Below are 27,124 nucleotides of genomic sequence, written 5' to 3' on the forward strand. Positions count from 1 at the left end.
ATTATTATTTTTATTATAGTAGTACCGTGTAATGTTCCACAGAAGCAAATGTAGCTTACAAAAAGGGACTTACTCCCCAGACAAAATGAAAATGAACAAAGGTGCAGCCATTTACACGGAGACATGAGCTGCTCCATGGCACGGCTCATAGGCTCAGACAATAAAAGCTGCCAGTGAAAGTGGAAAAGGATCTTTGATCCAAGGCAGGTGCGTTTACTTTAGAAAGTACAAGGAATTGGGTTTCACTTTGTCAAGCAATTGCATTCTAGTGCCTGACTGGTATGTACAAAGGTCCTGTGATTTCCTGGGAAAAAAAAGAGGGGGAACTGTCTTTGGTGACTGCTGGTATGTGGGGGCGAGACCCAATAGAGCCTGGTACTGGTATCTGAAAGCGATCCGTGCCTCTAATCCTTCTCACTCACAAACAGATATTCATACATTAAGATAAGTTATCTAACTCCCCGACATTCCACAGGTGGGAGACAGAGACAGCAGAGGCTGCAATGTAATCGCAGAGCAAGATTTGAATTCTTATTTAAGGGCATCGTTATCTTTAGAGAGAAAGAAAATAACAACCCAAAGAAACGACACCCTTTACTTCTGCACAGGGGCAATTATAGCATTCAAAGCAGGGGTTACTCACCTTCCTAAGGGTGAAGACACACAGAGCTACTAGTAGCAGCTACTTGTCACGGCTCCTAAAACAGACAATGCTGATCACTTACTGATAATTGTCTCTACGTGTGTTTGAGCAGAGGCAATTCTCAGTATTGTCTATGGCAGGGGATTTTCTGGCGTTTAGTAGCCGTGACAAGTAGCTGCTACTAAGTAGCTCAGTGTGTCTTCACCCTAAGGGCTGTGGCAGATGGGAAAACAAGTCGCCCGTGACAAATCTCCCTTGTCGCAGGCGACTAATCTCCCCGAAATACCATCCCACCCGCGAGTATGTAAATCGCCTTGAGAGGAAACTTCCACGATTTCGGGGAAATCACGGCACTGTGTATGCCATCCCACCGCCGATTTACATACTCGCCGGTGGGATGGTATTTCGGGGAGATTAGTCGCCCGCGACAAGGGAGATTTGTCACGGGCGACTAGTTTCCCTGTGTGCCACAGCCCTAACACTTCTTTTCCATTCAGGTGTATTCAGATTGTACACCACAAATAAATACTTTTTTTCAGTTGCTTTTTTGACCATTTTTTAATGTAATCTACATAAATGGATTTTTTTTTTTAACATTTTATCTGTGCTGTTTGCAACTTTAGAACCAATTTGTGCACAAAGTGGCATACTCATGCATTGAGACTCGTGCATTGAGATGTAAAGTGCCATCCTGATGTTCTATTTGGCTTCTAGGGATTACTGGCGGGACGTGTTCATAGCCCACTAAACAGACACAGACCCATAGACAGACCCCAACAGAAAATCCCCTGGACCAGACGGGATCCCCATTGAGTGGTACAAATCAAATAAAGACATAGTGGCACCCCAACTCTGTAGTCTGTTCAATACTATTATACAAGGAGCCCACCTACCAGAAAGCGCAAAAATGGCCACTATTACCCTGATTCTTAAACAGGGAAAACCTCCAGAGAGATGTGAGTCTCTAGAGAGATGTGAGAAACTTACTTACCTGGCACGTGGATGCCCTGCTAAGTTCAATAAAATATGGAACCGCTGGCTGGTGGACCCACGAACAAACAACACAACCCATTAATACCGACAGGCTGGACGTTCAACAAACCCCAGATATGTAGCTAGGCACTGTCACAAATGAAACCGTTTGAAATGTAAACGCCCATCACCGACTATTACCATGTACGAGTATCTTCTTTCTTTCCTATTCTCTTTTACTTCCTACTTTACTACTCTTTTTGTTTTCTAAAAAATCAATAAAGAAAATCTTTAAAAAAAAAAAAAAAAAAAAACAGACATAGACCAGAGAGGATTTATTAGGAGCTCCAATGGGGGTTATATGAATAGGTACCACTTGCTTTTATTAAGTATTTTTAAAAGGAACAGTAACAGCAAAGTGATTTAAAAGTTGTATGCTTCCTTCAGAAACACTATATTTTATATAAACAAAGTTGCTGTGTATCCATGGGGGTAGCTCTGTAAAACAACATTGTATTCTATAACTTATCTGTTATCTACTATGGGCCCTGTGTTTTTTCTGCCAGCAGATCTTTGGCCTATCAAGCATTTTTTTTAAGCATTAGTTGAACCTGTGAGACGAAGATTTGAATGCACCTAAGCATGAGCTAATTGATATTATTTCCTTCTGCCTGACTGTACCCACTAGCATTCAGATATGTGCTGTACAACTGCTATGTTCTTTTGTATTTTCTTCTAATGAAACACGCTGCGTATTTATGTGACAGGCACTAAAAATATATTAAACAGAGAAATGCTTGTTGAACTACAACAAACAAAAAAAAGCACAGAACTGCAATATTTCAAAGTGTTGAGCAAGCACTCACATAGGAGCCCTGTGCCTGTGGCCAAGTGGCAACCCTAGGCAATAGCCATTGGGGTTCATGGAAGCCACAAGTCTTTTGCCATAAGGGTTTACCCAAAAGACACAAATCTGAGGATCCCTGACTGCATGAGAGAGATAAAGCACATGTTATTTAGGAAAGCGGGAGGTTATGTCTCAGAGACAGAGAGAGACAGAGAGAACAAGGAATCCCATTTTGAAGTGGAGATTAAAGGCAGGGTTGAGAAAAAGTGACAAAATATTGTATTTCAGAAAGGGACAAGGAACGTAGAGGCAAGACAACAGCTGAGGCAGCAGTGGCTTCTGCAGTAATAAATTCAAATCTGCTTCAGACAGACAGTCTTTTCTACAAAATAATTTAATAAGTAAAAGCGCTTTGATAATTCACAGCTGCTAGTATTCACAGGGCTGGGTTTACTAAGTTGCGTTCAAACATCATTCATTTCCCCCTGTCCCTAAATATGTGTTTAATTCTATTGTGTAATGCCAAAGCATCTTCAGACACAGAAGTTCATTTATAAATAAAGGGTCATTTCCACCTATACAGCAGCTACACTTGGCCCTGACGCTCCCTTAAACCTGGGATTGCATTAAATCAACATATTGAATATTGATTCAGAATTTCATTTGGAACAATGCGCAGAACGATTGCAGCCTGCATCCCAATAAACTGCTGTAAGATGCAACAGTAGAATCTCACCCAATGCCCCTTGTCCACCAAAGTTTCCATAGCTAGGGTTGCCACCTGGCCGGCAAAAATGTTGCTTAATGCCAATGTTATCAATAGAAAAGAAAGATAAAAAATATAGGAAGGCCAGTGTTTTTTTCCAGAAAAGGTAGCAACCCTATCAAAAGCTAATGATTACAATGACACGATTGTTTTAAATTCAGTTTCCATTCTAGTACAGGTATGTGATCCCTTATCTGGAAACTTGTTATCCAGAAAGTTCTGAATTTCGGAAAGGCCATCTCTCATAGACTTTATTATAAGCAAATGATTCCAATTTTTAAAAATATTTTCCTTTTTCTCTGTAATAATAAAATAATACTTGTACTTGATCCCAACTAAGATATAATTACCCCTTATTGGGGGCAGAACAGCCCTATTGGTTTATTTAATGGTTAAATTATTCCCTTTTCTCTGTAATAATAAAACAGTACCTGTACTTGATCCCAACTAAGATATAATTAATCCTTATTGGGGGCAGAACAGTCCTATTGGTTTATTTAATGGTTAAATTATTCCCTTTTCTCTGTAATAATAAAACAGTACCTGTACTTGATCCCAACTAAGATATAATTACCCCTTATTGGGGGCAGAACAGCCCTATTGGGTTAATTTAATGGTTAAATGATTCCCTTTTCTCTGTAATAATAAAACAGTACCTGTACTTGATCCCAACTAAGATATAATTACCCCCTATTGGGTTTATTTAATGGTTAAATGATTCCCTTTTCTCTGTAATAATAAAACAGTACCTGTACTTGATCCCAACTAAGATATAATTACCCCTTATTGGGGGCAGAACAGCCCTATTGGGTTTATTTAATGGTTAAATGATTCCCTTTTCTCTGTAATAATAAAACAGTACCTGTACTTGATCCCAACTAAGATATAATTCATCCTTATTGGAGGCAAAACAGTCCTATTGGGTTTATTAAATATTGAAATAATTTTTAGCAGACTTAAATTATGGAGATCAAAATTATGGAGAGACCACTTATCTGGAAAACCCCAGGTCCTGAGCATTCTGGGTAACAGGTCCCATACCTGTATTTAAATATTACACATATACACACACAAACACAGACTCATGGTTGGACTGGCCCACTGAGCACTCCGGGGGCCCACATGTCCCCTCTCCCAACATGCCTCAGGGGAGGGGGGTTTGGTGGGTGGGGGCCCTGCACCCCCCCCCCCAGTCCGACCCTGATTCTTCCATCAGCTTCAGCTAATCTTTTGAACTCTACTCAAACCATTTAGGTCTCTCCAGCGTGCAGTCCTACAGTGGCCTTTTACAGTCTTGTGCAACTGCTCATATGATTCTGAATATTAGAACATTCGATCCAGACCAAATTTTTCTACTGTCAGCAGCGACATCTGCCCACAGGCCCGACTGAAATCAATTAATCCACCAGCCGCAAACAGTGGGACGCAAGAGTAATCCTAACACTAAGGGAAAAAAAAAACATTCCTGGACATAAATTTATGTGAAATGCTGAGCTGCAACATTGTTTTCTCTTAACTCAGAAACCATTGACACCGCTGAATGTATGCGGCCCAGTGTTAAAGGCAATAAAAGCAGCCTATGTTTGGTTAGGTTTCCCTATAGAGCCATGCTTTCTCTTAAATAAAACAGTTATGGATTTTCTCAGACATTTATCCACCCAGTATGCACGGCGGCGTTAATGTACAATCCAACAGGCTAAAAGCGACATTCTCTTGCGGAGAACAAGGACGACTTCAAGTGAAATGACATTTTGCTACGATGTAGCTGTGTTGGGTAATTACCTACATTTCAGAGAAACTGGGGAACCATAGCTGTTAATGTATGCCTTTTGGAAAGATAATAAATGACCGGGCTTGGCACAGGCAGGCTGTCCCCACTTTGCCTTATTTCAGCCCTGTTGTTTGCCTTTATTCTCATCTCATTAGCTAAAACTGAACTTCCCGTGCTGTGCTATTTTGTGCCCATTAATGGATTTGTTTAGCTGAAATTTGTTTTCCTCATTTAATTTCTTTTCTCACTAAACAAGTTTAGTTAATTTTAATTAATATGTACATGGCACAAGTGCCCCCGAGTATTATTTGCAGGTAAAGGATACTCAATGAAGTATAAACAGCTTTGCATGGCTAGACCTAGCCTATAGTCTTTGCCCTTTCTTTTACAACTGGCAACTGGCACCTGGCACAGCTGGCAGAACTAAGCTGCATGGCTAATAGTCTTCATTAATTCACAAAAATGACCAAGAATGTGTGAGTAGGAAGGTGTGTTGCTGAAAACAGACATGTCCTAGAGTAAATGAGGTTGATCCTTTCCATGTTGATCCTGCTGGAGGTATCATCCCCAAATTATTTTTTTTTTAAAGGCCAAGTAAGGAAATACATTTAGTTACAATTACATATTTTAAAACTGAAGTTGTTTCCTCCTCCTGCATTGCTGTCTTATCTCAGTCTCTGCTAATTACTCCTGTTAAAGTAGGGTTGGCAACTTTGCTGTGTAGGAACTCCGGGCAGGGAGGGGAATAGTGACATCATGGGGGCGGGGCAGCGACGTTATGCGGAGGGCGCTGATGTCACGGGGGTGAGGGTATGATGCAGTGTTTGTTCAATCTTTGCATCAATCTTGGGAGATCCTGCCTGGTTTTCCAAATTAGGAAAACCAGGCAGGCAGTTTTGACCCGGACATCCCTAGAGAAAACCGGGCTGTCTGGGTCAAAACTGGACAGGTGGCAACCTTATGTTAAGGGCTCAGAATTTTTTGAGATTGCTTAAAGTTGGCCATATACTGGCTGTGGAAATCAGATTCTGCAACCAGAAGGCCCTGCCTGACTGATACCTGTCTGAAAATCAGCCAGATTTCTGTTGGACATGCCTTGATATGATTTTCATCCGACGGATAGGCCTGATGATAGGATGATAGGCCTGCTAAATGATCGATATACCGCCTGCAGTATTTTGCCAAAAAAGCAGATGTGGTCAAATCTGCCCGTGTCTTAAGGTGGCCATGTATGTTCTAAGGTGGAAGATTTTAGTTGCCAATTCAGCTCCTTCAGTCCGAGTCAACAGCTTTTCCAGGCTGGATTTGTGGGCCAGCCACAAAGGTCCATGGCTAGGGCAGCAAAGATCTGGGGGCACCATGCTGACTTCTATACGCATCTACACTGGGACTAGGTGGGAGATTTTGACAGCTGTTTGAATCTCCTGCCTGCCCAGTCCCCAGTGCAGCTAATCAGAAGGTGGCGTAAGCACCCAGGAGGATGCAAGTGTTCCTGGGAGGTGTGAGTGTGGGGGGCAGTGAGCAAGCATCTTTATATAGGATGGGCTCAGCGACTCCTACTGCTAAGGTGTGACTCAATTCATCAGGATCAATAGGCACAAACGTTATATATTGATTATTAAAGAGGTCTATTAGCAAAAGTGTTTCTTCTGCAAAGTCCTACCCTGGTAGGGCTTTGCAAAAAGTGGACAACCCCTTAAAGAAACCCTAAAATATCCTACACAATTGAGTAGAGATCTGGGAAATTTTCCTTGGCAAACTGTGTTGAGTAATATTCTTGCCCTTTGATAAACATGCCCAATAAAATGGCATTTTCTATCTGCTATTTATTAGGAAGGCCAGTCACACATTGAGACTAGTCTACCAAAGAGTCAAAGTACAGGTTTTGGGTTGGATCAGTGGTACCGCTAGGCATTGTGGGATGTAACTGGGTGCAGTTAAGGTGAACAGGGTATGGCTCCAAATGGCAATGTTAAATGGTTTGCAGCCAGAGGAAATATGTGATTGCAGTAAGTCAGTAATAACTGATATATTTTATATAGTAACATTAGGGAACAAACACAGTAATATACAGTAATAAGGTCAATATTATTCAACACAGATATACATTTTAAGTATCTTTATGTAGGAGCAGTGCTACCGTTGAAAAGTAGATACAAAAAAAGATCTAGGCAGAAAGACTGACAACAGCTACACAGTATGTGTGGGAGTATTAATACTTATTATCTTATGCTACGATGCCTCTGGCAAAGCACCTAAAATCTCAGAAAAGGCAAAAAAATAACATTTTCTTTTTATCTGAATGACAAACACAAGAATCTTTCAGGGCAGTGGTAGCTGCCACTAAAAAACTGCATTAACAACCAATCAGCTGGAAGCATTTATTGGTCACCTACTTAAAAGCAAACATTGTATTGGTTGGTATGTTTTACTTCTTCTGGGCGAACCTAGTGACTGTTATTACCCCGATATGGGGGTATATATTTTAACAACGTGTGGTACCCATAAGCCCTGGCTGTCACTAGAATGAAGTGGGGTTAAACAAGTAATTACTCTGCAACAACTCGATCTCTTACAGATTAAAAGCAATTCACAATGCTAAGAATAAATCAAATAACATCCATACACCCCTCTCTCAATGTACAGTATTTGTTCTGATAGAACAAAGCACTACATGATAGATGAGGGCTCTCCAACATTCATTGTAGGAGCATTCTGCAAATGTTTAGCATGGAGAGACTACACAACCAGAGTTTTACTCGGTAGGCACTAACTGTTCAGAAAACCTATTGTGATTTTCTTCTTTTAGAAGGTCTACATATAAACAGGTGAAGGAAAAGCAGAGGGGAATAATAGAGAGGGCAATGTTCAGAGTTCCCCTCATTAATGCAATCACATCATCTTTGACAATAGGATATCTATCACCAAGCCAATAGAGAGCAGCTCTCGCTCTGTGATGCACATCTGTCTAATGATTCGAGGGGACTGCTTAATGAGCGGCGTCTGTCCTCTGCCGCTCCAGTTTGGATGCCTGAAGACTTCTGCCCTCTTGAGGAAAAATACCTATCATCTGTCTCTTTTAACCTCCGAATCCCCTGGGTTCAGATCTTAGACACCTTCCTCCAAGTTTCTAAGTACAAACAGGTTAGATAAAGAAAACCTGCCCTGAAGCTGGCCATACATGTAATAATAAAATTTGGACCATGTGCGGGCTCAGAATTATTGGCCAGCTTAGAACATTTCAGCCGCATAACGAGGTATTGTATATGTATTATGTATCGGACAATATCCTTGGGGGTCAATGAAGTCCCTTTTGAACAATTGGTGTCTGCCAACGATTTTATGTTCAAAACATCCTCCGATTTGTATCTGTATGGCTTTATCCTACAATTTCTGATTGAATGTTAGTTTTGGATTGTTGCATTTAAACGTACAACTGATATCCGAACATTCGTCTGAAGCATGTATGGCAACCTTAACACATAAAGATCTGTTTATTTAGCTTGGTCTCCAAACTATAGGCTAAAGGACCCCATACACGTGTCGATTCTAGCTGCTGATATCGGTCCCTAAGACTGATATCTGGCCTGAAATTGGGCAGATCTCGATCGGGCAGGTTAAAAAATCTAGTCGGATCGGGACCGCATTGGCTCGTTGATGTGGTCCCCGGACCGACTTTGCCTATGCCTGTCATAATAATTCTATCTTTTGGCCTGGATTCTCCCGATATCGCCCACCCCTAGGTGTGATGAGATAAGGTGTATGGGTACCTTTACTGCCTGCAATTGGCAGGCAATTCATGGTACTAATCAGGGTAATCTAAATATTCTGTTTCAGCATCCAGAATCCCACAAGGACCCAAGCTATGACTATTGACCCTCAGAGAGGTTCAGTCACCCGCGATAGATCTGTGCTAACCGCTCCGAAATAACTCCTATTGTTGCCAGTGGAAAGCCCTTTGCATCGCTTCATTTTCCAAAGTCGCACAAAGTTGCCTGCAGAAGCAATTACTTTTCCAACAGCAACTCCTATTGTTGCTGGTGGAAAGGCATTTTTGAGTGGTTAGTCACAGAGATCTATCACGGGGGTGAACCCTGCTCCGTGGGTCCTTAGCCTAAGAGGTCATCTGTAGACCTTGCCCATAGTCAGACATTATCAGTGGCCTACAGGATTTTTCACCTGGCATGACTGATACCCTAACATGCCCGGATAAGATTTATTCATTTGTGCCTCAAATGAATATAGTAAATTGGACTATTGATTTGTGATGTCACTGTCTGTCTATATTGCTGTAAAGACTTAAAAAAAAAACCTGCCTTGGTATGAGATACAAAAGACAATGTTTACCCAATGACACAGATAATATTACTTCAGGTTCATTTTATGACCACCTGAAAGTCAGAGTTAATCATATATTCAGCTGTAATTAGCAATAACAGCTTTTTATTTATTTTTTTGTGTCTTTTTCTAAGGTTTGTTTCTATAGCATATTCATAGTTTCTCCTTGATGGCAAACATGATTATTCAGGGCTGCTTAGCAACAGTTCACTTTGGATATTATAAAATCCACTGGATTATATCATAGACCTTTAATAAGAATGAGAGTTGGAGAATGAGGAGACCGTGGGGAAAAAAGGAGTACTGGGGCTTCATATATTGTTTAAAGCTAAATTCTGATTGGTTGTTGAGGGTTACTGTACTAGGGCATATTTTCCAGTGTAAAATAATAAGTTCCAGACTTCTCTCAGTATACAAATGCTTGAAATCCAGGCCAAAGCTGGCCCCATATAGCAGGTGACACAGATTAATGGTCGTTATTGGATATGCTGTGACCATTTGTTAAAATACAATTAAGGGGAAAATAAGTCCACTCTTGTTGCTCAAACATGGTAATAACTCCACAGTAAGGAAGTGGTTAGCGGCCAACCCATCTTTTATCAAGGGCATCATGAGACTTCACCCAAGCAGAGTAATCGCTAGGCCCTTAGGAAAACATGTGGTGAAGACAAGACAGACGCATGGGAAGATGCAAAATAACTATGTAGCGGGTACAGCTTGCCCCAGAGATATTCCATCACATTCCTCATTAGCAGACCCAGTCGGCCCTGGGCCAGAATCTCTGCCTCTCCTTCCGCAGAGATACATTATTGCAGCACTATTAATGGTAGATAAGAAACGTTCTAGTCATCTACTTGGCCCATTATCTCTGCATGGGATCTCCTTAGAAACTGTGCCGTCGCTAACTTCATTCCCTCTGAATTTCCCTGTCTGTGTATAGACGTTACAGTGACACAGAATTCCATTTCATGCCCCTTTTGCCAGGATCAGCCAATCAAATAGATTCCATTTCATCTCTGGAGCCTATCTCCATTCTCTTCTGTATTTCAGAGTGCAAGATCTATAAAACTGACAAATAGATTAAGTGATTTTTAGGGATTTATTGATCAGTAGCCTTTCTCTGAAAAATTCCATTACCCTAGAATTATTCTGTATGATAGAATTATCTATTTATTTTGTTTAATTAAACTAATTAGACTTAATTAGACTTATTTTTTTACCAGTTATTTTGTAACACAGATGTAGAGACAGTTTTCTTATAGGGCAAAGGGGGCATCCCCCGAAACACACCTGTGGGTAAAAAATTGTTAAATTGAATCTGAAATTGTACTTTGCACATGGAACTTGTGGTGGTAAATCAGCCTTTTTATGTAAAAATTCTTACATGGCCACAAATTAGAGAGTCCTGATCTATAAAATGTTTTTCCTTCATGTTGAGGCTGCTGTTTCTAAGCAACACCAGGGGCAATTTTTCCCTATTCTGGTCCATGTAAAGATTCTGTAGTTGAAAGATGTATGTAGGTATGTATGTATAACTTTATTTATAAAGCGCCACAAGGGTACGCAGCGCTTTACAATCACCAGATACAGTTCTGGACAAGCCCTCTCCCCATTTAGGTCTGCAAAATATGGAGACTTTCTGTACTATATTATCTTACATCAGTGATTGTGGACTTATTCAGTTCTACTCCCCTTAGAGGTCTCACATTTGCCCTTGGCCCCACCTTAGCCAATAACAAAGTTACAAACACGGGAACAATTTCTGTATCCACCATTAAGTTATCTAGAATATCTAGAATATCAAATATGTGTGCACCCATTTTGCTCTTATTGACCTTCAAGCTGGGATTCCAGGAATATTTATAAGAGGCACTCTACCAAAATATGTTCCTAATTGGCCTTTGGGACCCCAGCCAAAGCATTCAGCCCCCTAGTGGGGCAAGCCCCACAGTTTAGATAATCCACCTGTACTAAGCACAATTCAGCAGGACGTTTTTATGATAAAGTGGCCTATTGAGATCGGATTGAGAATTGAGTGTGCACATCTTGTTCCTGATAAGGCAAAGATAAAATTAGGTTTTTGGCATGGCTGCTAGGGTTTTGCTTTGTAGATGTTAGGTGCATCTCAAGAGTGATGTCTAAATAATACAGTCCTGCCCCTTTAATAACATGCAACAAGGTTTGCAATTTGCCTGAGTTATGTTACCCACACGGCTAACTAAAGTAATAACCAGAGAGTTTGTGTCCTTTGGGGTTCTCCATTCTAATATATTGTGTGACCCAAGAGACTGTCCCTGGTGTACCTGCCTTATCACTGCACTGTCAGACCAGCTCTGTATCCTACGCCAACATCTCTCAGCCCGTCTCCTGTGCGGAGCTGTCAAGATAACAGATATGGTGGATTTACATTAGGAGAGTGAAGAGGAGATGCCAGGCGCATGAAAACAGATAGTCCTCTATGGTTAACACTTTCACTCTCTGCTTCTTGTTACTCCTTCAGTTTTACTTGCAATATTCTGATTCCCATTATGTACGGGAAGATATGGTGGGAATAAACTCTCTTTAAAATCTGCATCCCCTTGGTGTTTCTTTACCTTCCTAAAATGAACTGCAGGGCCTCCCACAAACAATCTGCCCATCACTGATTTGCTTTTCTCCTGAAAAGTTGCCCATAAAGCAGATTTGCCCATTTCAGCTGGAATGCGGTTTTACTGCAGCCAAAATAATCTCATGATCTTCCGAGAAGTATCCTTATCAGATTCCTTTCAACCACAGCAGCACTACACACACCATATTGGATTCTGACTTGTAACTATCTGCTCAGACAAAAGAGCTATCTACTTGACATTTTGCACAAAGCAATGAGGACCACCAGAGAAGCTTTTGGGATCAGGCCCCATAGATCAAATGTTCTGCCTCTATTGATTACAGCACTTGTACAATTCCAGCTTTCTTTACAAGGTTTCTTGGACAGCAGTGGGTAATATCCAGCCAAGACTATCCAAAAACAGCCCAGGGACAGCTCTAGGCAGACACACAGATGCTTCTATTCCACATGCCGCAGCATCTGGAGCTTTCCGGAACATGCTGAAGAGGAGCCAAAAAGAGTTAAAAGTACATGCAGATCTCATTTCTGTCAAGGGCACCATGAGCATCCAACCAAGCAGAGTAATCTGTGTTCCCACAGGGGAACATGTGGTAAGGCTGTGACAGACACACGGAGAGATGCAGGCTAATCTCCCGATTTCCGCTTACTGGTCTCTTGTAAAGGAGGAGAACCTCAATATTAAAAATCTCCACAACAACCACATGTACCCGCGGTCACTCATCTATCGCTGAGTGACAGATGTCCCTCTCAGAAACACTTTTCCGTGAATGCTATTTCCGTACAGTGTTTTACCGCATTGTACAGATACCTTATAATCTGTTCAACTCATTCCAATATCCTTAATCCTCCGCCTCTGGCTGCTGCCACTACAACTCCTATTAGTTATTTGGTTTACGGCATTCTGGATTTTATTGGTCTGTTGGCTACGTCTCATTTCTGCATTAATACATAAACATATGTGTTGCAATCTTGTGATCTGAAGGTCATTCCTTACTGACAGATTTCTATGCAGTGTAGCAGAGAAATACTAAGTGCTTTATAGGAGGTGCTCCCCAATCTAGGTCTTCATTCACACTGAACTGTTACTTATTAATTACTAATTAACGCATTCTTTTTTTTTTTAATGCATTAACCATTTTAGGGCCGCAGATCACAAATTCTACTGTTCTAACCCTCAGGACAGGGGACTTGCTACCATAAAGCAAAGTGAGAATCGTCCCTCAGGCGGCAGTGCCCCACACATTACCAGGGGCAGCAAAAAGCAGCTCTTGGTAGAGCTTAAAATCTTGGCTATTAAACTAGAAATTCATCTCTACAGAGAGTGCGGGGGCAGCATTAGGGCGGCTGAGCCCCAGAATCACCACTGCCTTAGGAAACATGCAACACGCAGTCTGCATTTGACCCAGTGGCTGATTAAAGGGGAAGTTTCCCTCACACCAAATAGACAGCAGTAGTCTAAGATAATTTGCAATAGGACTTTTTTGTGCGGATTTGGGAATTTCACTTTTTTCTGTACTGCAGATTTAACACGTAGAATCTTAAAGGTAATGGCACACAATTTGTCTGATTTAAAAGCATTTTAGAAGAACTTTAAGCACGAAAAAATGGACAAAATGTCATAAGCCTTAAAGAGGGACTTGCTTTGTGTCATAGCTCCATTATTATTATTATTATCATCAACCTCAGGGCCACTTTTATAAAAGGACAAAAAGGGCTTTTGTCCAGGGCTCACTGATTCTTGGGGCCTATCTGCGTTTGCATTACCGCTCCCCAGTCTCACACCACTGCCTGTACTGCCTCATCAGTCCTGACTTTTGCTAATCTGATATCTCCCTTCAATCAATCGTACCGCAAACCCCTCCATCCTCCCCAGCGTGTCATGAATTGCCCCACCCTTGACATTGTTCACATACATTTGCTTTCTTTATGGAGTGAGCTTGACTGACACACAGTAGTTAACTGGAGGAGGGTGAGGGAGACGGGCATTTCTCTCCATTTAGTCTTTGTTGGTGAAGGGCCCATTAATTGAATATTTGCCCATGGCCCACCAAGACTTTAAGACAATACTTGCCATTATCTTATGTTCACAGCAGGAGTAAAGGGTTAGACTCCTACTTTCCTTGTTGCCTCTCCAAAACACTGGGAGTTGTAGTTGAGAAGCAGAAAAGACATGGGTGTTTATTTAGGAACGCTAGGAAAGTTTTAGTCCTTAGCGTAAAACTATTACCCACAGCAGTTTGATCAAAGCTGCCTGGGGGCAAATTAGTCTGTGTTAGTAAATGATTTCTTAGTAAATGACACATGCATTTTTTACAATAATACTTGTGAAGTGACTTTTAAGAGTGGCTAGGTATATTGGCAAGGCTACAGCTTGTATTCCAGCAACCCAAGATAGATAGTTACATAGGCCTGAAAAAAGACCAGAGTCCTTCAAGTTCAACCCTTCCAAGTAAACCCAGCACACACAAACCTATACTGACCTATCTATACATTCACAGAACCTTTCAGCTGTTTCAGAGGTAAATACGAGTGACTAATTATGCCCTGCCTGGTACTGAAGAGTTAAATTTCCACTTAGTTGAGCCGGGAGCGCTCACACGCTTGTGACAAGATGATTGAATGCCAAGCTCAGATGGGGCTTCTGTCCTGCCAAAACCGTGGCAGGGCCTGTTACCAGTGTTAAAATCCGCCCCCCTCATGTTTAGCCCTGTGCTGTGCAGCGTGCTTGGGCGCCCAGCTGAGGCCACAGAGAAAAAACAGAGTTGTGCTCTTCCAACTTGGCCACAGGGCGTGGGCCTCTGGAGATAATGTAACAGCAAAATATGGCTCTGAGTAGGGATAATTACAAGGACTTAATCTGCCTTCCTCCCACCTGCTGCGACCAAGCAACTTAACCCTTACAGTGGTGGGCATAGCACTTATATATATATATATATATATATATATATAAAATGCCAAATGGAGAGCACACCAGAGGATTTTTTGCACTACCTTGGTGCCCGAGCGGCGTTTGTAAAATAGCATAGAAAGGTGTCGGCACTCAAAGGGTTTCCACGATCATATTGAAGAGAATACTCATGGGTAAATGCAAACTAAATAAACCTCACCGTTTGCATTTACCCATGAGTATTCTCTTCAATATGATCGTGGAAACCCTTTGAGTGCCGACACCTTTCTATGCTATATATATATATATATATATATAGGCCCGTATTTATATTAAGGCACCCGAGGGCCTGTGCCTAGGCACTTGGCTTGAACTATAATCACCTCTCTAGAGTTTGAGACTAGCAGCTCAGTAAACCGGGGTTTTGACTCTCAAAGCTGATACAGTTTGCTACATCACTTGTTACAGGAATGTTTGCAACAGTCTGCAACTTGTATCAAAGGGAGGGGGCATGCTGAGTAGGGGTGGAAGCTTAGAAATGTACCAATGTATCAAATTTTGACTATGCTTTTGTGGTCTAAAAGACACCTTTACTGGATGGGGGACCTGGGGATATCTTCTATTTATTCAGAATAGACGAGCTGTAGTCAATGCTCACTGCCCATACAGGGCTAGAAAGCAATCGGTGCCACATTTATAATAATAAATATAAGGTGCAAGGCAGTGCTGGATCCTGTCTGTTGTATCTGTGTCCGGGCTCTGGGCTCCGCATTCGGTATCTTAGTGGAAGCTCATAAAGTGATTTTCTCCCTGCTCGTGTCCCAATGGAACATTTCTCTCGATACCTTGAAAAAAAATGACAATTCCAAAGCTCCGTGTGATCATGTTCTTTCTCTCCTTACATGTCCCATGGGGATGGCTCGGATCTCAAGTTCTTTTGGGCTTTATGCTGTCTGTATGCTATACGCCCACACTTAAAATGGCATATTTGTTCTGTCCTGTGCATCTGCCTGCAAGCCTCCAACCATCTATCCAGTTACAGCCCCTTTCACCCTCGGCTTTGAATTCATCCTTGGTGCACTCCTGCCTGTTACATTGGGCACTATTCTAGCAGTGTATAGAGTTGCACTTTAGGGCACAAAACACACAGACAGTTTGCTTCTGCTTTTGCCACTTTGTACTATTTTTTGTTAATGAAGCCCTTAGAGTATGTACCTAACCACTGGGATTTCTTGAGTACTGATTAGCTTAGCATCTTAAACTGTGTCTTGCTCGTATTTACTGTACAGGTATGGGATCTGTTATCTGCAAATAAGCAAATAATTCTAATTTTTGAAAATGATTTCCTTTTTCTCTGTAATAATAAAACAGCACCTTGTACTTGATCCCAACTAAGATATAATTACCCCTTATTGGGGGCAGAACAGCCCTATTGGGTTTATTTAATGGTTAAATGATTCCCTTTTCTCTGTAATAATAAAACAGTACCTGTACTTGATCCCAACTAAGATATAATTACCCCTTATTGGGGGCAGAACAGCCCTATTGGGTTTATTTAATGGTTAGGCTGATGCCACACCAGGCGTAGGGCTGATTTTTTCGGCAAGCGGAAAAACGCTTGCCGAAAATTCAGCCCTACGCCTGCTACTTGTGCCTGCACCCGAATGAATGAAATACGCTCGGGTGCAGGCACATGTAGCCGATATACGCATGAAAACGCGTGAGAATGCAAAGTTTCGCGTTTTCATGCGTATATCGGCTACATGTGCCTGCACCCGAGCGTATCCCATTCATTCGGGTGCAGGCACAAGTAGCAGGCGTAGGGCTGAATTTTCGGCAATCGTTTTTCCGCTTGCCGAAAAAATCAGCCCTACGCCTGGTGTGGCATCAGCCTTAAATGATTCCCTTTTCTCTGTAATAATAAAACAGTACCTGTACTTGATCCCAACTAAGATATAATTACCCCTTATTGGGGCAGAACAGCCCTATTGGGTTTATTTAATGGTTAAATGATTCCCTGTTCCCTGTAATAATAAAACAGTACCTGTACTTGATCCCAACTGAGATAGAATCAATCCTTATTGGAGGCAAAACAAGCCTATTGGCTTTATTCATAATTTAAATTATATTTTAGCAGACTTAAATTATGGAGATCCAAATTACGGAAAGATCCCTTATCCGGAAAAGCCCAGGTCCCAAGAATTCTGGATAATGTATACCATTGCATACATGTTACCATCATTCTAACTAAGGTTGGCACCTAACTGGTACTTACTAGTCCAGCTGGTAAAAAAAAAAAGAGTTTTTAAAGTCTTATATCTTTTAATTATCTTTTTAGTTGAAAAAAAAAGTATATAAAAGCAAGACGTACAGGTATGGGATCCCTTATCCGGAAACCTGTTATCCAGAAAGCTCCGAATTTATGGAAAGCCCATCTCCCATAGACTCCATTTTAATGAAATAATTCAAATTTTAAAACTGATTTCCTTTTTCTCTATAATAATAAAATAGTACCTTGTAATTGATCCCAACTAAGATATAAATAATTCTTATTGGATTCGTTATTATTATTTAATTAATGTTTTATTGATTTTTTTACCAGACTTAGGGGCAGATTTAGCAAAGTGTGAAATAAAAGCTCATTAAAGAAAAACTCACGCATGTTCTTTTCATTCCTATGGGATTTTTAGATATGTATTTATCAAATGGTGAGTTCTAACTTTCACTTATTGCTAAACACACTTCTCAAAATCCCATAGGAATGAATAGAACGTGGGTGGGTTTTTATGCATTAAGCTCTAAACTCACATTTGAATAAATCTGCTTAAGGTATGGAGATCCACATTACATAAAGACCCCTTTTCCGGAATACCCTTGGTCCCGAGCATTCTGGATAACGGGTCCTATACCTGTATATGAAGGCTGTTTATGGCTCTTGGTTCAGTGGTTAACTGGTGTTGGTATGGTGAGAAGCTTATCTATGCACAGCAAATCACACACACAGCAGACATATAGTGGCCCCTTTGCTGTCACATGTCTCTGGTGTAATGTCACAGTTACTACAAGATAAACAAGCTCTATCAATTTACACAAGTAGGGTCCTCTAGAATGTTCACACTGCACAAGTGCATATATATCACTGCTTGTGTTTCCACGGCTGTAATATACTGCGTCGCTTGATCCGTGTAAAGCTTAATTGCCCCTCGTACAGGTATGGGATCCAGAAACCCATTATCCAGAGTGTTCTGAATTACCGAAAGGCCATCTCCCATAGACTTTTTCTCTGTAATAATAAAACAGTACCTTGTACTTGATCCCAACTAAGAAATAATTACCCCTTATTGGGGGCAGAACAGCCCTATTGGGTTTATTTAATGGTTAAATGATTCCCTTTTCTCTGTAATAATAAAACAGTACCTGTACTTGATCCCAACTAAGATATAATTACCCCTTATTGGGGGCAGAACAGCCCTATTGGGTTTATTTAATGGTTAAATGATTCCCTTTTCTCTGTAATAATAAAACAGTACCTTGTACTTGATCCCAACTAAGATATAATTACCCCTTATTGGGGCAGAACAGCCCTATTGGGTTTATTTAATGGTTAAATGATTCCCTTTTCTCTGTAATAATAAAACAGTACCTGTACTTGATCCCAACTAAGTTATCCAAATAGAGATCCAAATTACAGAAAGATCCCTTATCTGGAAAACCCCCAGCATTCTGCATAACAGGTCCCATACCTATACTTGCTTTCTAATTCAGAGTTGCACAATGTGCTTGGTAGTTGCCATCATTAGCAGCAACACATTAGGTCTCAGGGTCCCTGGTGGGCAAACAGGACCATGTGTATTGGAAGCTAGGACCTGATAGGATTCCAGTGTGTATGCTCCTGCTTGGCTATGACTGCCATGTTGCCTAACAGCAGATGTAAAATCGCCAACTTTACAGCGTAACTCTGCATTTCTGTGTTGAATATTAACTCGAATAAAGGGAGTTTTTGAAAAAGTGAATTCTAAAATAATAGCAATTGAATTCTCATTCATTTCAATAGTAATTACCAATATGTTTTGCTATTAAAGAAGCCTGGAACCAGCAATTTAATATGTGATTCAAAAAAGAGCAAGAGACAGCTAAGAGCTTTCGGAAAAGGTCAAACAGCTTTGGCCCAAATTGCAGCTGCGTCAGTCACAGAAATGACAAAATTATTTAATTTGTCAGGGGAACGGTGCAGGAAAGCACCATGATGTACACTGGACAAGCTAGTACTGCATGAGTAAAGAGGAATGTATATTAAATCTCTGACTCAGATAGAGGGGCATTTAACCAGAGCAAAACAAAACAAAACCCACTCTTAATAAAAATTGCATATTGTCAGCTTTACAAAGCCGATATTTATAGCCCTAATGCTGGGTTACGGAAATCCTTTATGAACCGCATAGTTGGGGTATGAAGAAGGCCAAGTGAAGACTTTGAACCTTGCAGCCTTATCCCTCTGTTAAATGACATCTGTTCATACATATCAGGATTGGTAATGCATCTCAACACTGCCTATCTGTTGTGTTTTAATTAAACTATGAATTTGCTCAGTTCTAGAGTGAAACAGAACCCTGTTCTATGTACAACACTTTTTTTCCTTGAACGAAGTGGCTCATTTGCCAAGGTCAGATGTCAGCACTATGTAAAGTAATAGGTGCCAAACTGCACCGATCGATCTGCAATACACATAGCAATGCTGCCTGGTTCTAGTACATAGCAGCTATGTTCTGCGTCAGCGCTGCCCAAATTGTGGGGATAGAGTAGTGGTGGGAAATGGGGGGAGCTTACTCAGCCTGAGTCAGTTTCTGTGAGTTTTGGGGTGAAACCTTAATTGCTGTCCTAAATATTCTTGGAACTCTGGGCAATTGGCTGTATTTATGTTCCCTTCAATGTTTTAATGAAAGTATATTACATTTTCCCCAAAAACATTATTAGGGCCACTTAGGAATGACTTCTATCATGTTCCTGGGCTGGTAGCAATCAGCACTGCAGTATATGATGTTAGCCAATTGTGGTTCAGCAGACCTGACAGGGAACTGAAGATTCATTATCTCTTCCAGGGAATGGACACAAATGTCAAAGATTGGGGAAGGTCTATGGGGTGCTCCAAAAAAGCACAGATTTAAAGAAGGCTCCATAAAATAATCATCATGGGATATTTAAAAAAGTTCACATAACTTTTCAAAAAATGTAATCTAATTATTTCTTGTGAAATTGCTTTGGTGCACAAACTTTGTGAGCAAGTTCAGAAGATACCACAAATCTAAAATAGCCTGTGTATCTGGAGTAGCACATGTGTGGGTAATAAGATTGGCTTATGCAGGAATATTGTTTACATGTTCCATTCATCCCAACCCCTCAGCAACTGCTAACCACACCATTCAGTTCATCCCTACTAGCAGAAATAGTAAATATGCCAGGCAACAAGCCAAACATTATTATTAACACATATTTATAAAATGCTGACCTGTTTAACAATGCTGTACAGCAGCAGGGTGTATGCATCAGCAATTACAGACAAAACTGATACAAAAGGTAAAGAAGGCCCTGCTCAATAGATCTTACAGACTGTATAATACTCTATACCTTTTTTGGCGGAAAGCATAACCACACAGATAGGATGCCCAGTTGGCAGAAGTTCATTTTGGAACCATTCCTTAACAATGTTTTATCTTTGCATCAATTTCTGTTCCAGCAACTGCCAATACAACAAAATATACTTCTGCTGCCCCACACTCGCCACAGTCCAATCCAAGTTGGTATTAGAAACCTATATTTTTCATTTGGGTACAATATTTCTTTTTAAATGAGCTGCTTCGTTCCTTAACCATAGTGCACACACTTCAGCAGTATCCTAATTGACCAAGGGTTAGCCTCTTTCCCGGCACAACTGTAGAAGCCATACACAGTCTTCAATAAGCAACCTGTCTGTATGCCAATCGGGTATTCTGACAGGTGCCAGGAATGATTTAGGGTCAGACAGTACAGGCTGCTGCAGTGCAACTTAAATCTGAACTGATGAAAGGCAGAGAAGAAGCAGTCAGACCACAACTTGCAATTTATTAGGATGATTCAGTTCTCGGAGATGCCATCTATTGCTGTGAAGAGCAGGATTCGGCTTTCTAATGGATTTGCAGTGCAAGAAATGCTTCCCTTTTATAGGCATGGATAAAAGATTTTTTTCTGTCTGTTCTTTAGAATGCCTTTTAATTCCTAATGTATCCAAGGCCAGCCTTACAAACAACACAGAATTATTAAGGCTGTAAAAATCAAGATAGTCATATGGTTTGTATCTACAAATATCTAACTTGTCAAACTTAAAGATGTTCACCTGACTCTCTGCTGTGTTATAAATCAGATCAGATGCCATATGGGCATAATTCACGCGCCTGTTCTTCTGTACCTGCCATATGAAACAAAATCGGAAAAATAGAACTGGCTGATTCATCAACTGAAATTGGTATTTAAGCCAATATGAATATGCATGTGCACTTACAGGCAAACTGCTAGGAAGATATAAATAGGGGTAGATGTGTCATCTTTTAGGTGATACTTAGGTGGAAGTTATTATAGTTATTGAGAAATAAAAAGTTCCCAGACTTGAGAACTAACAGTCTTAAACTAGAGGCACTCAGGCTGTGGGGGTTATGGGTAACTGGGTGTGGAGGCAAGAAAGAAACAGAACAGGGTGGTCACTGAAAGTGATGGATTCAAGACATTGAACACTTACTATATATGCAAAGAACATTGAAGAACATTGTGCTAAACATGGGGTACACAAGAGTCTATAGAGGAGCAATGGAGAAGAATGGGACATGACAAGATGACTTGATTTAACTGAGCAGAATGTACTGAATTGTAAAAGAGTCACCTATCCACTCTCAGTACAGACTGGAATAGGGAATGTTGCTGCTATGACAATACACAGGGGCTTACAATGAGGACAGGTGAGTTATCTCTTTTACTAAGTTTCACCCTCCACCCTGGGAGCATGAAGCTTTCAATGGACAGCAGTCCAAAACCCTCAGTGATCTCTTCACTGTGTCACTCGATTATCATGGATAGAAAAGGCTAAGCCCCTTATTGAGCGCATTGGTCAGAGACATTATCCAGATAAGTAAAGCCATAACCAATACTGGAGTGCTTTGCTTTTTCCATTCATCGAATTACAGACACATCCCTGTTTCTGAATGTGAGCACTATTAATACATTGTAGGTATATACACAGCACTTCCAGGAAACCTTTGTACACAGGTTTGCTTATATGGAGAAATAACAAGCCCAAGAGCTCAGCTACAATGTATTATTGGCAGACAGGAGCATTCTACTGTCCCTCTGTAACGCGAGACAACATATATTGTAGGAGTTTTCCTAAGTAGGATTTACCATATATTTACCATTAAGCACAAGATATAGCTTGTTTTCTTATTCCTATATTTCTGCTTATTCTTACGAGTAGGAATTGCCCTACTGCTTGCTTAAAGGGGTTGTTTAATATGATATAGAGTGATATTCTGAGATAATCTGCATTTGGTCTTCATTTTTTATTATTTGTGGTTTTTGAATTATTTAGCTCTTAATGAAGAAGCTCTCCAGTTTGGAATTACAGCAGCTATCTGGTTTCTAGGGTCCAAATTACCCTAGCAAACAGGCATGCATTTTAATTAAAGACTGGAATATGAATAGGAGAGTTCTGGATAGAAAGGTAGTAAATGAAAAGTAACAGTAACATTAAAATTGTAGCCTTACAGAGCAATGGTCTTCTGGCTCAGTGACCTTTATTTAAAAGCTGATAAGAGTTAGAAGAAGGCAGGTAATTAAAAGACCAATAGAAAAGTTGCTTAGAATTAGCCATTATACATACTAAAAGTTAACTCAAAAGTGAACTGCCCCTATAAGATGTTCAGTATGGACCTCCTGCTGCACTATTACCTTTTATTTGCTTTGCTACCTTATTATTTCCCTTTACAACACACCAACTAAATTCTATTCTATGAAGAATGCTCATCATTCTCTATTGACTCAATGATTTCAGACTAGCAGCGCTCCAGTTACTGTGAGCTCCATCTTCCAGACTTACATCTGCTGGAGACTGCAGAAAGATGCAACTGCTCTATTAACTGCTGGAGGTCCCAGGTTTAAATCTCTCCTAAATGATCTGAAGTGAGTGATAGTTAATTTCCACTAAATATACTAAAAAAAAGTCTCGCAAGCAAATTGTGGATATTATTAGGGAGCTGGCCAGTGAAGCAGAGAGATATAGATAATTACTGGGAGAGTTATTAGGAATGCTGGCTGCGTGTCTGCGGTGCCTCGGAAGTGACATGTGCTCCGCTGATGGCGAGCAGTAGTGACTTGTGAGTTAATGTAGAGCAATGATCCCAGTATGCAAGAGGATACGGGTGCCTACATTCACCCATCGCATTTTGTGGCTTTAATGGATGTGCAGCTTTCTCCTCTCATGTAACCAGGAAAGAAGCTCAACACCACAATTACTGATGCACTTACACACACTTTCCCGGATGTGTTTTGCCTTGCCTGTCACTGGGAAATCTATCATATTCCTACATTCCTCTATACTGCAACTGGACTGCAATGGTCTTGCTAATGGCACGTGGGGCCCGATCACTGTTGGCGTTTTTTTTTAGCAGCAGCAGAGGTGACTATGTAGTACACACACACAGGGTATTACATTTCCAAAAGTACCAGAGTGAGAGCTCAACGCACACACAGAGGGTATTACATTCCCGGGATTAGGAGAGAGACCCTACAGAACACACAAGGTATTGATCAGTGAGTATGTACTCTAAGAATAACACTGGCACTTTTTTGCCATAAGAGATGTCAAAGTTTGCTCATTGGCATAATTACAAGAAGGGTGCACAGTACTCTCTAAATAAAATAACATTTAGTATCAAAATATATATAGGATGTAGAACACTATATTAATGTCATTTATCACTTGACTTGTACAACTATTGCACCAGGGCTTTATTGCACCTATCCCTGACAGCAGAAAGAGTTGATGTCTGTACGCAGCACTGGCAAATGGAACAGGCCACACGTTGCATGTAAGTCATGGCTTGCTAAGGAGACATGGGACACGTGTTGCTCAGGAGTCCTGTACTTAATGCTCTGCTCCTGTGCAAGGCAGAGTTCAGCTTTCACTATGTATGAATATAACCCAAGTGCTTCATTTATGAGGCTCTAAAGGGGCACAATTTTGCACTCTCATGGGCCATACCCATAATAAATGAGCTCTACAGACACCATAGCCCCGCTCTATAGGCACAAGTAAGTGTTCTGGTGTAGGAATGGGGACCCTACAGGGCACCAGGTGTACCAGCACTAAAACTCCCAGCATCCCTTAACCAGGTCAGCTCAACTCAGCATCAATATTCTTAGACCCCAACACCACCTTAGTCCTCTGATCTGAACACACATGACAGAACCACCTGCCTACATGCAAGTGAGTGACATGACCTAAATATATAGTTTAGCAGGTGTCAGGCAACAGATTTACGTAGTACATTTATACACTCTGTGAGAGTGTGGCTCTGCAGCTCAATACAGCAAGAGACAGTCTGGGTAGTCAGATCCCAAGCCAATTTGTTAGCACTTGAGACAAGTCACCTGGTATATTTTCTCTCTTAAACAGAACCCAGACTGGGCATGTGTCAGGTCAGGAGAGGCAAAATGGTGCCAGCGCGGCTTAACCGAAAAGAGTTTCTCAAACAGTTCGTCATAGACACTCACATAATGTTTGCTGGTCTCTAAAGCCCTTCTGTATTTTTTAAAACTCACAGTTAAGCATTTTTTTCCAGCCCATTTATTTCTTGCCTACTGCCAAGAACGTAACCCAGAGACATTAGCCACTCTGACAAGCCTGTACCTTCAATAGGTTACATTAGCAATGCACATGGATCTACTGAGCTCTGTTTAGATTTCCCACCACCCTTTGTGCACCATAAAGAGCTTCGGCTCGTGCTAAATGCCCTTATATAGCTGCCTGCTTTACTGGTCCTCTCTCTGTGTACAACGGAATTACTGGAAATAATAACAGTGCTGAGGGTGTCACATCAATCCTTCCAAAGCACTGCACATCCTGACGGGACCTGTTGGGCTTTATTTAACTCATTCAATGTAATGGAATGCTGGCAAGGTGCCTGGTACTAGGTCACAGTGCATCTGCAACCAGTGTTTTAACCAAAATACAGACTAGAGTGCAACACAAGCCTTTAGCAGGTAAAGGCTCCAACAGTTGTTGAAGAGAGGGTGACGGCCATGAAAGGGTATTCTTTTTGCCAGTACCAGAAAAGTTATTGGGTATAAGGCAGGAGCAGTACTACAGCCCCAGCAGTCGCACTGCCTTTCTCTGGTGCTGTGCAGCTCAGTGGATACCGTGCAGAGTATGTGCAGAATACCAATGACCCGGCGGGCCAGATACCGAGACACTAAGCAACTGTAAGACTTGCTCTAACACAGTTTGTACACTGCCTTGACTGTACTAACAGGCATCCAGCTCTGCTCTAAACTACTGAGTCACGACGTGAGCCAAACATGTGTAAAGCCTGGGCAAGTGGAGAGGGGAGAGGGGAGAGGAAGAAGCACTCATTCCAGCATTGGTAACTGCAATGCCAGAGACCGGAGCAGGGCAATCCTGCTGCAGAACATCTTCATTAGGACAGAATAAGCATTGGCCAGTTATTAGATATACACACACACATATATATATATACCTATTTACAAATGCTGATTACAACCGACCAGCATCTTCAGGCACAGAACATTAAAAGGTTAGCATTCTCAACTTGTGAACTACAACTCTGTACCACCCAGTGTTGCCAGAGGTTGCTGTTTTTCCTCAACTCCTGGAGGGCTGCCAGGTCAGCATTCATGATCTAACATGTGTACAATGCAGGGATGTCCAGCCTGCAGCCCACCAGCTGTTGCACAACTTCAACTCCCAGCACCCTCTGAAAGACTCTCCAGCAGTTTGTGAATTCAAAGAGCATCTGGAGAGCTGAAGGTTGGGCATCATCAGTGCAAATAAAAGTATAGTTTTAGTAAGATAGGGTAAACCTATCCACCAGGACTGGCACCCGGCCCAGGAATAGCCCATGATACAGGGGAAATCTGCTTGGTGCCCACACTCAGAGCACAAGAAGGAAAGCACCTTTTCCCCATTGCAGGCAACCTATACACAACACTTGGCACAGCCTGCTGTGCCAGCCACCCACATGTGTTATAGAGCAGCACCCAGCGGGAACCTTACTGTCACTCAAGTCAGTCTACATAAAGTAATATCAGGTCCAGTAATAAAAGCGCTGCCAATGCCACAGGGTACCCACCTTGAGCCCAGCATGGGCACAGGATTTGTAAAGCTGCCAGGCAGATCCAGAGCTTTCCCCATGTTCCAGGCATCCTTTCTATTGTAATCCTCAAACTGTAGTTGGGACTTGTGTGTAGGTGGGGGGACTTGTGTGTTGGTGGGGGGACCAGCTCAGCCCAAATCCAGTGCCAACAGCAGGTGAGGCAGGAGACTGCAAAGCATTAAAGAAGGAGAGGGGCTTACATGTCCAACCCCTGCCAGTGAGTCCTAATGGGCACACAGCTCCTCATACATCCCCTTGGCATGGAGCTCCTTCAGCAGAAAGTTTATGTGCCCTGCAGCCCAAAGTGGCCAAGGCACTGACGGGGAGACAAAGGGCAAAGTTGCCCGCTAGTCCGTGTAGCTGCTGGGCAAGGGCCTCCTGTGTGTAGCAACCACCTTGCCTGTGCCCTGGCTGCCACTCGGGCTCGGTATCGCTGCTGCTCCTCGGATGCGACTGAGCGGGGGAATGCGCCTCGGTGCTGCCGCTGCCTGAGCTCTGTGCCGGGAGCTGAGAGAAAGTGCAAGGGGAGGGGGCGGGGACAGCGGTATAATCTATAGCGGCTCAAGAGCTGCACCGAGCGCCACCTAGTGGACCTTTACGGAAATCGTTACTCCTAACGCAACTGAGTTGGATTAAACTTTCCTTTTTGTTGGTAACGGTTAGAAATGAACTAATCGGGTTGGTTTTATTAGTATTAGTAAAAAGAGCAATACTAGTAAATAGACAAATAGAACACTTGGAATGCATTGTTATGAGTAAATAGACTAATGTGATTGAACATCTGGCTTGCATTTCATTGCTGTTACTATGAAAGCCACAGACAATAGAATTTGCTTAAGATCTTCCTTGTAAAATGAATAGAGATGCCAGCAAATAAA

At 41.6% G+C, this 27,124-nt stretch overlaps 1 protein-coding gene across 2 annotated transcripts in view; it reads right to left on the reverse strand.

The window, feature by feature from the left end:
• Nucleotides 1-26,769, reverse strand: part of sdk2 (sidekick cell adhesion molecule 2) — a 347,374-nt gene extending 320,605 nt beyond the window's left edge. For both annotated transcript variants that reach the window (XM_031894269.1, XM_031894268.1), the window contains exon 1: nucleotides 26,223-26,769. In XM_031894269.1, coding sequence (XP_031750129.1) covers nucleotides 26,223-26,295 — 73 coding nt within the window. In that variant the 5' untranslated portion in view covers nucleotides 26,296-26,769. The remainder of the gene's footprint in view (nucleotides 1-26,222) is intronic.
• Between the last annotated feature and the right edge of the window lie 355 nt (nucleotides 26,770-27,124).

Source organism: Xenopus tropicalis, chromosome 10, assembly GCF_000004195.4.
Source record: "Xenopus tropicalis strain Nigerian chromosome 10, UCB_Xtro_10.0, whole genome shotgun sequence".
Lineage (NCBI taxonomy): Eukaryota > Metazoa > Chordata > Amphibia > Anura > Pipidae > Xenopus > Xenopus tropicalis.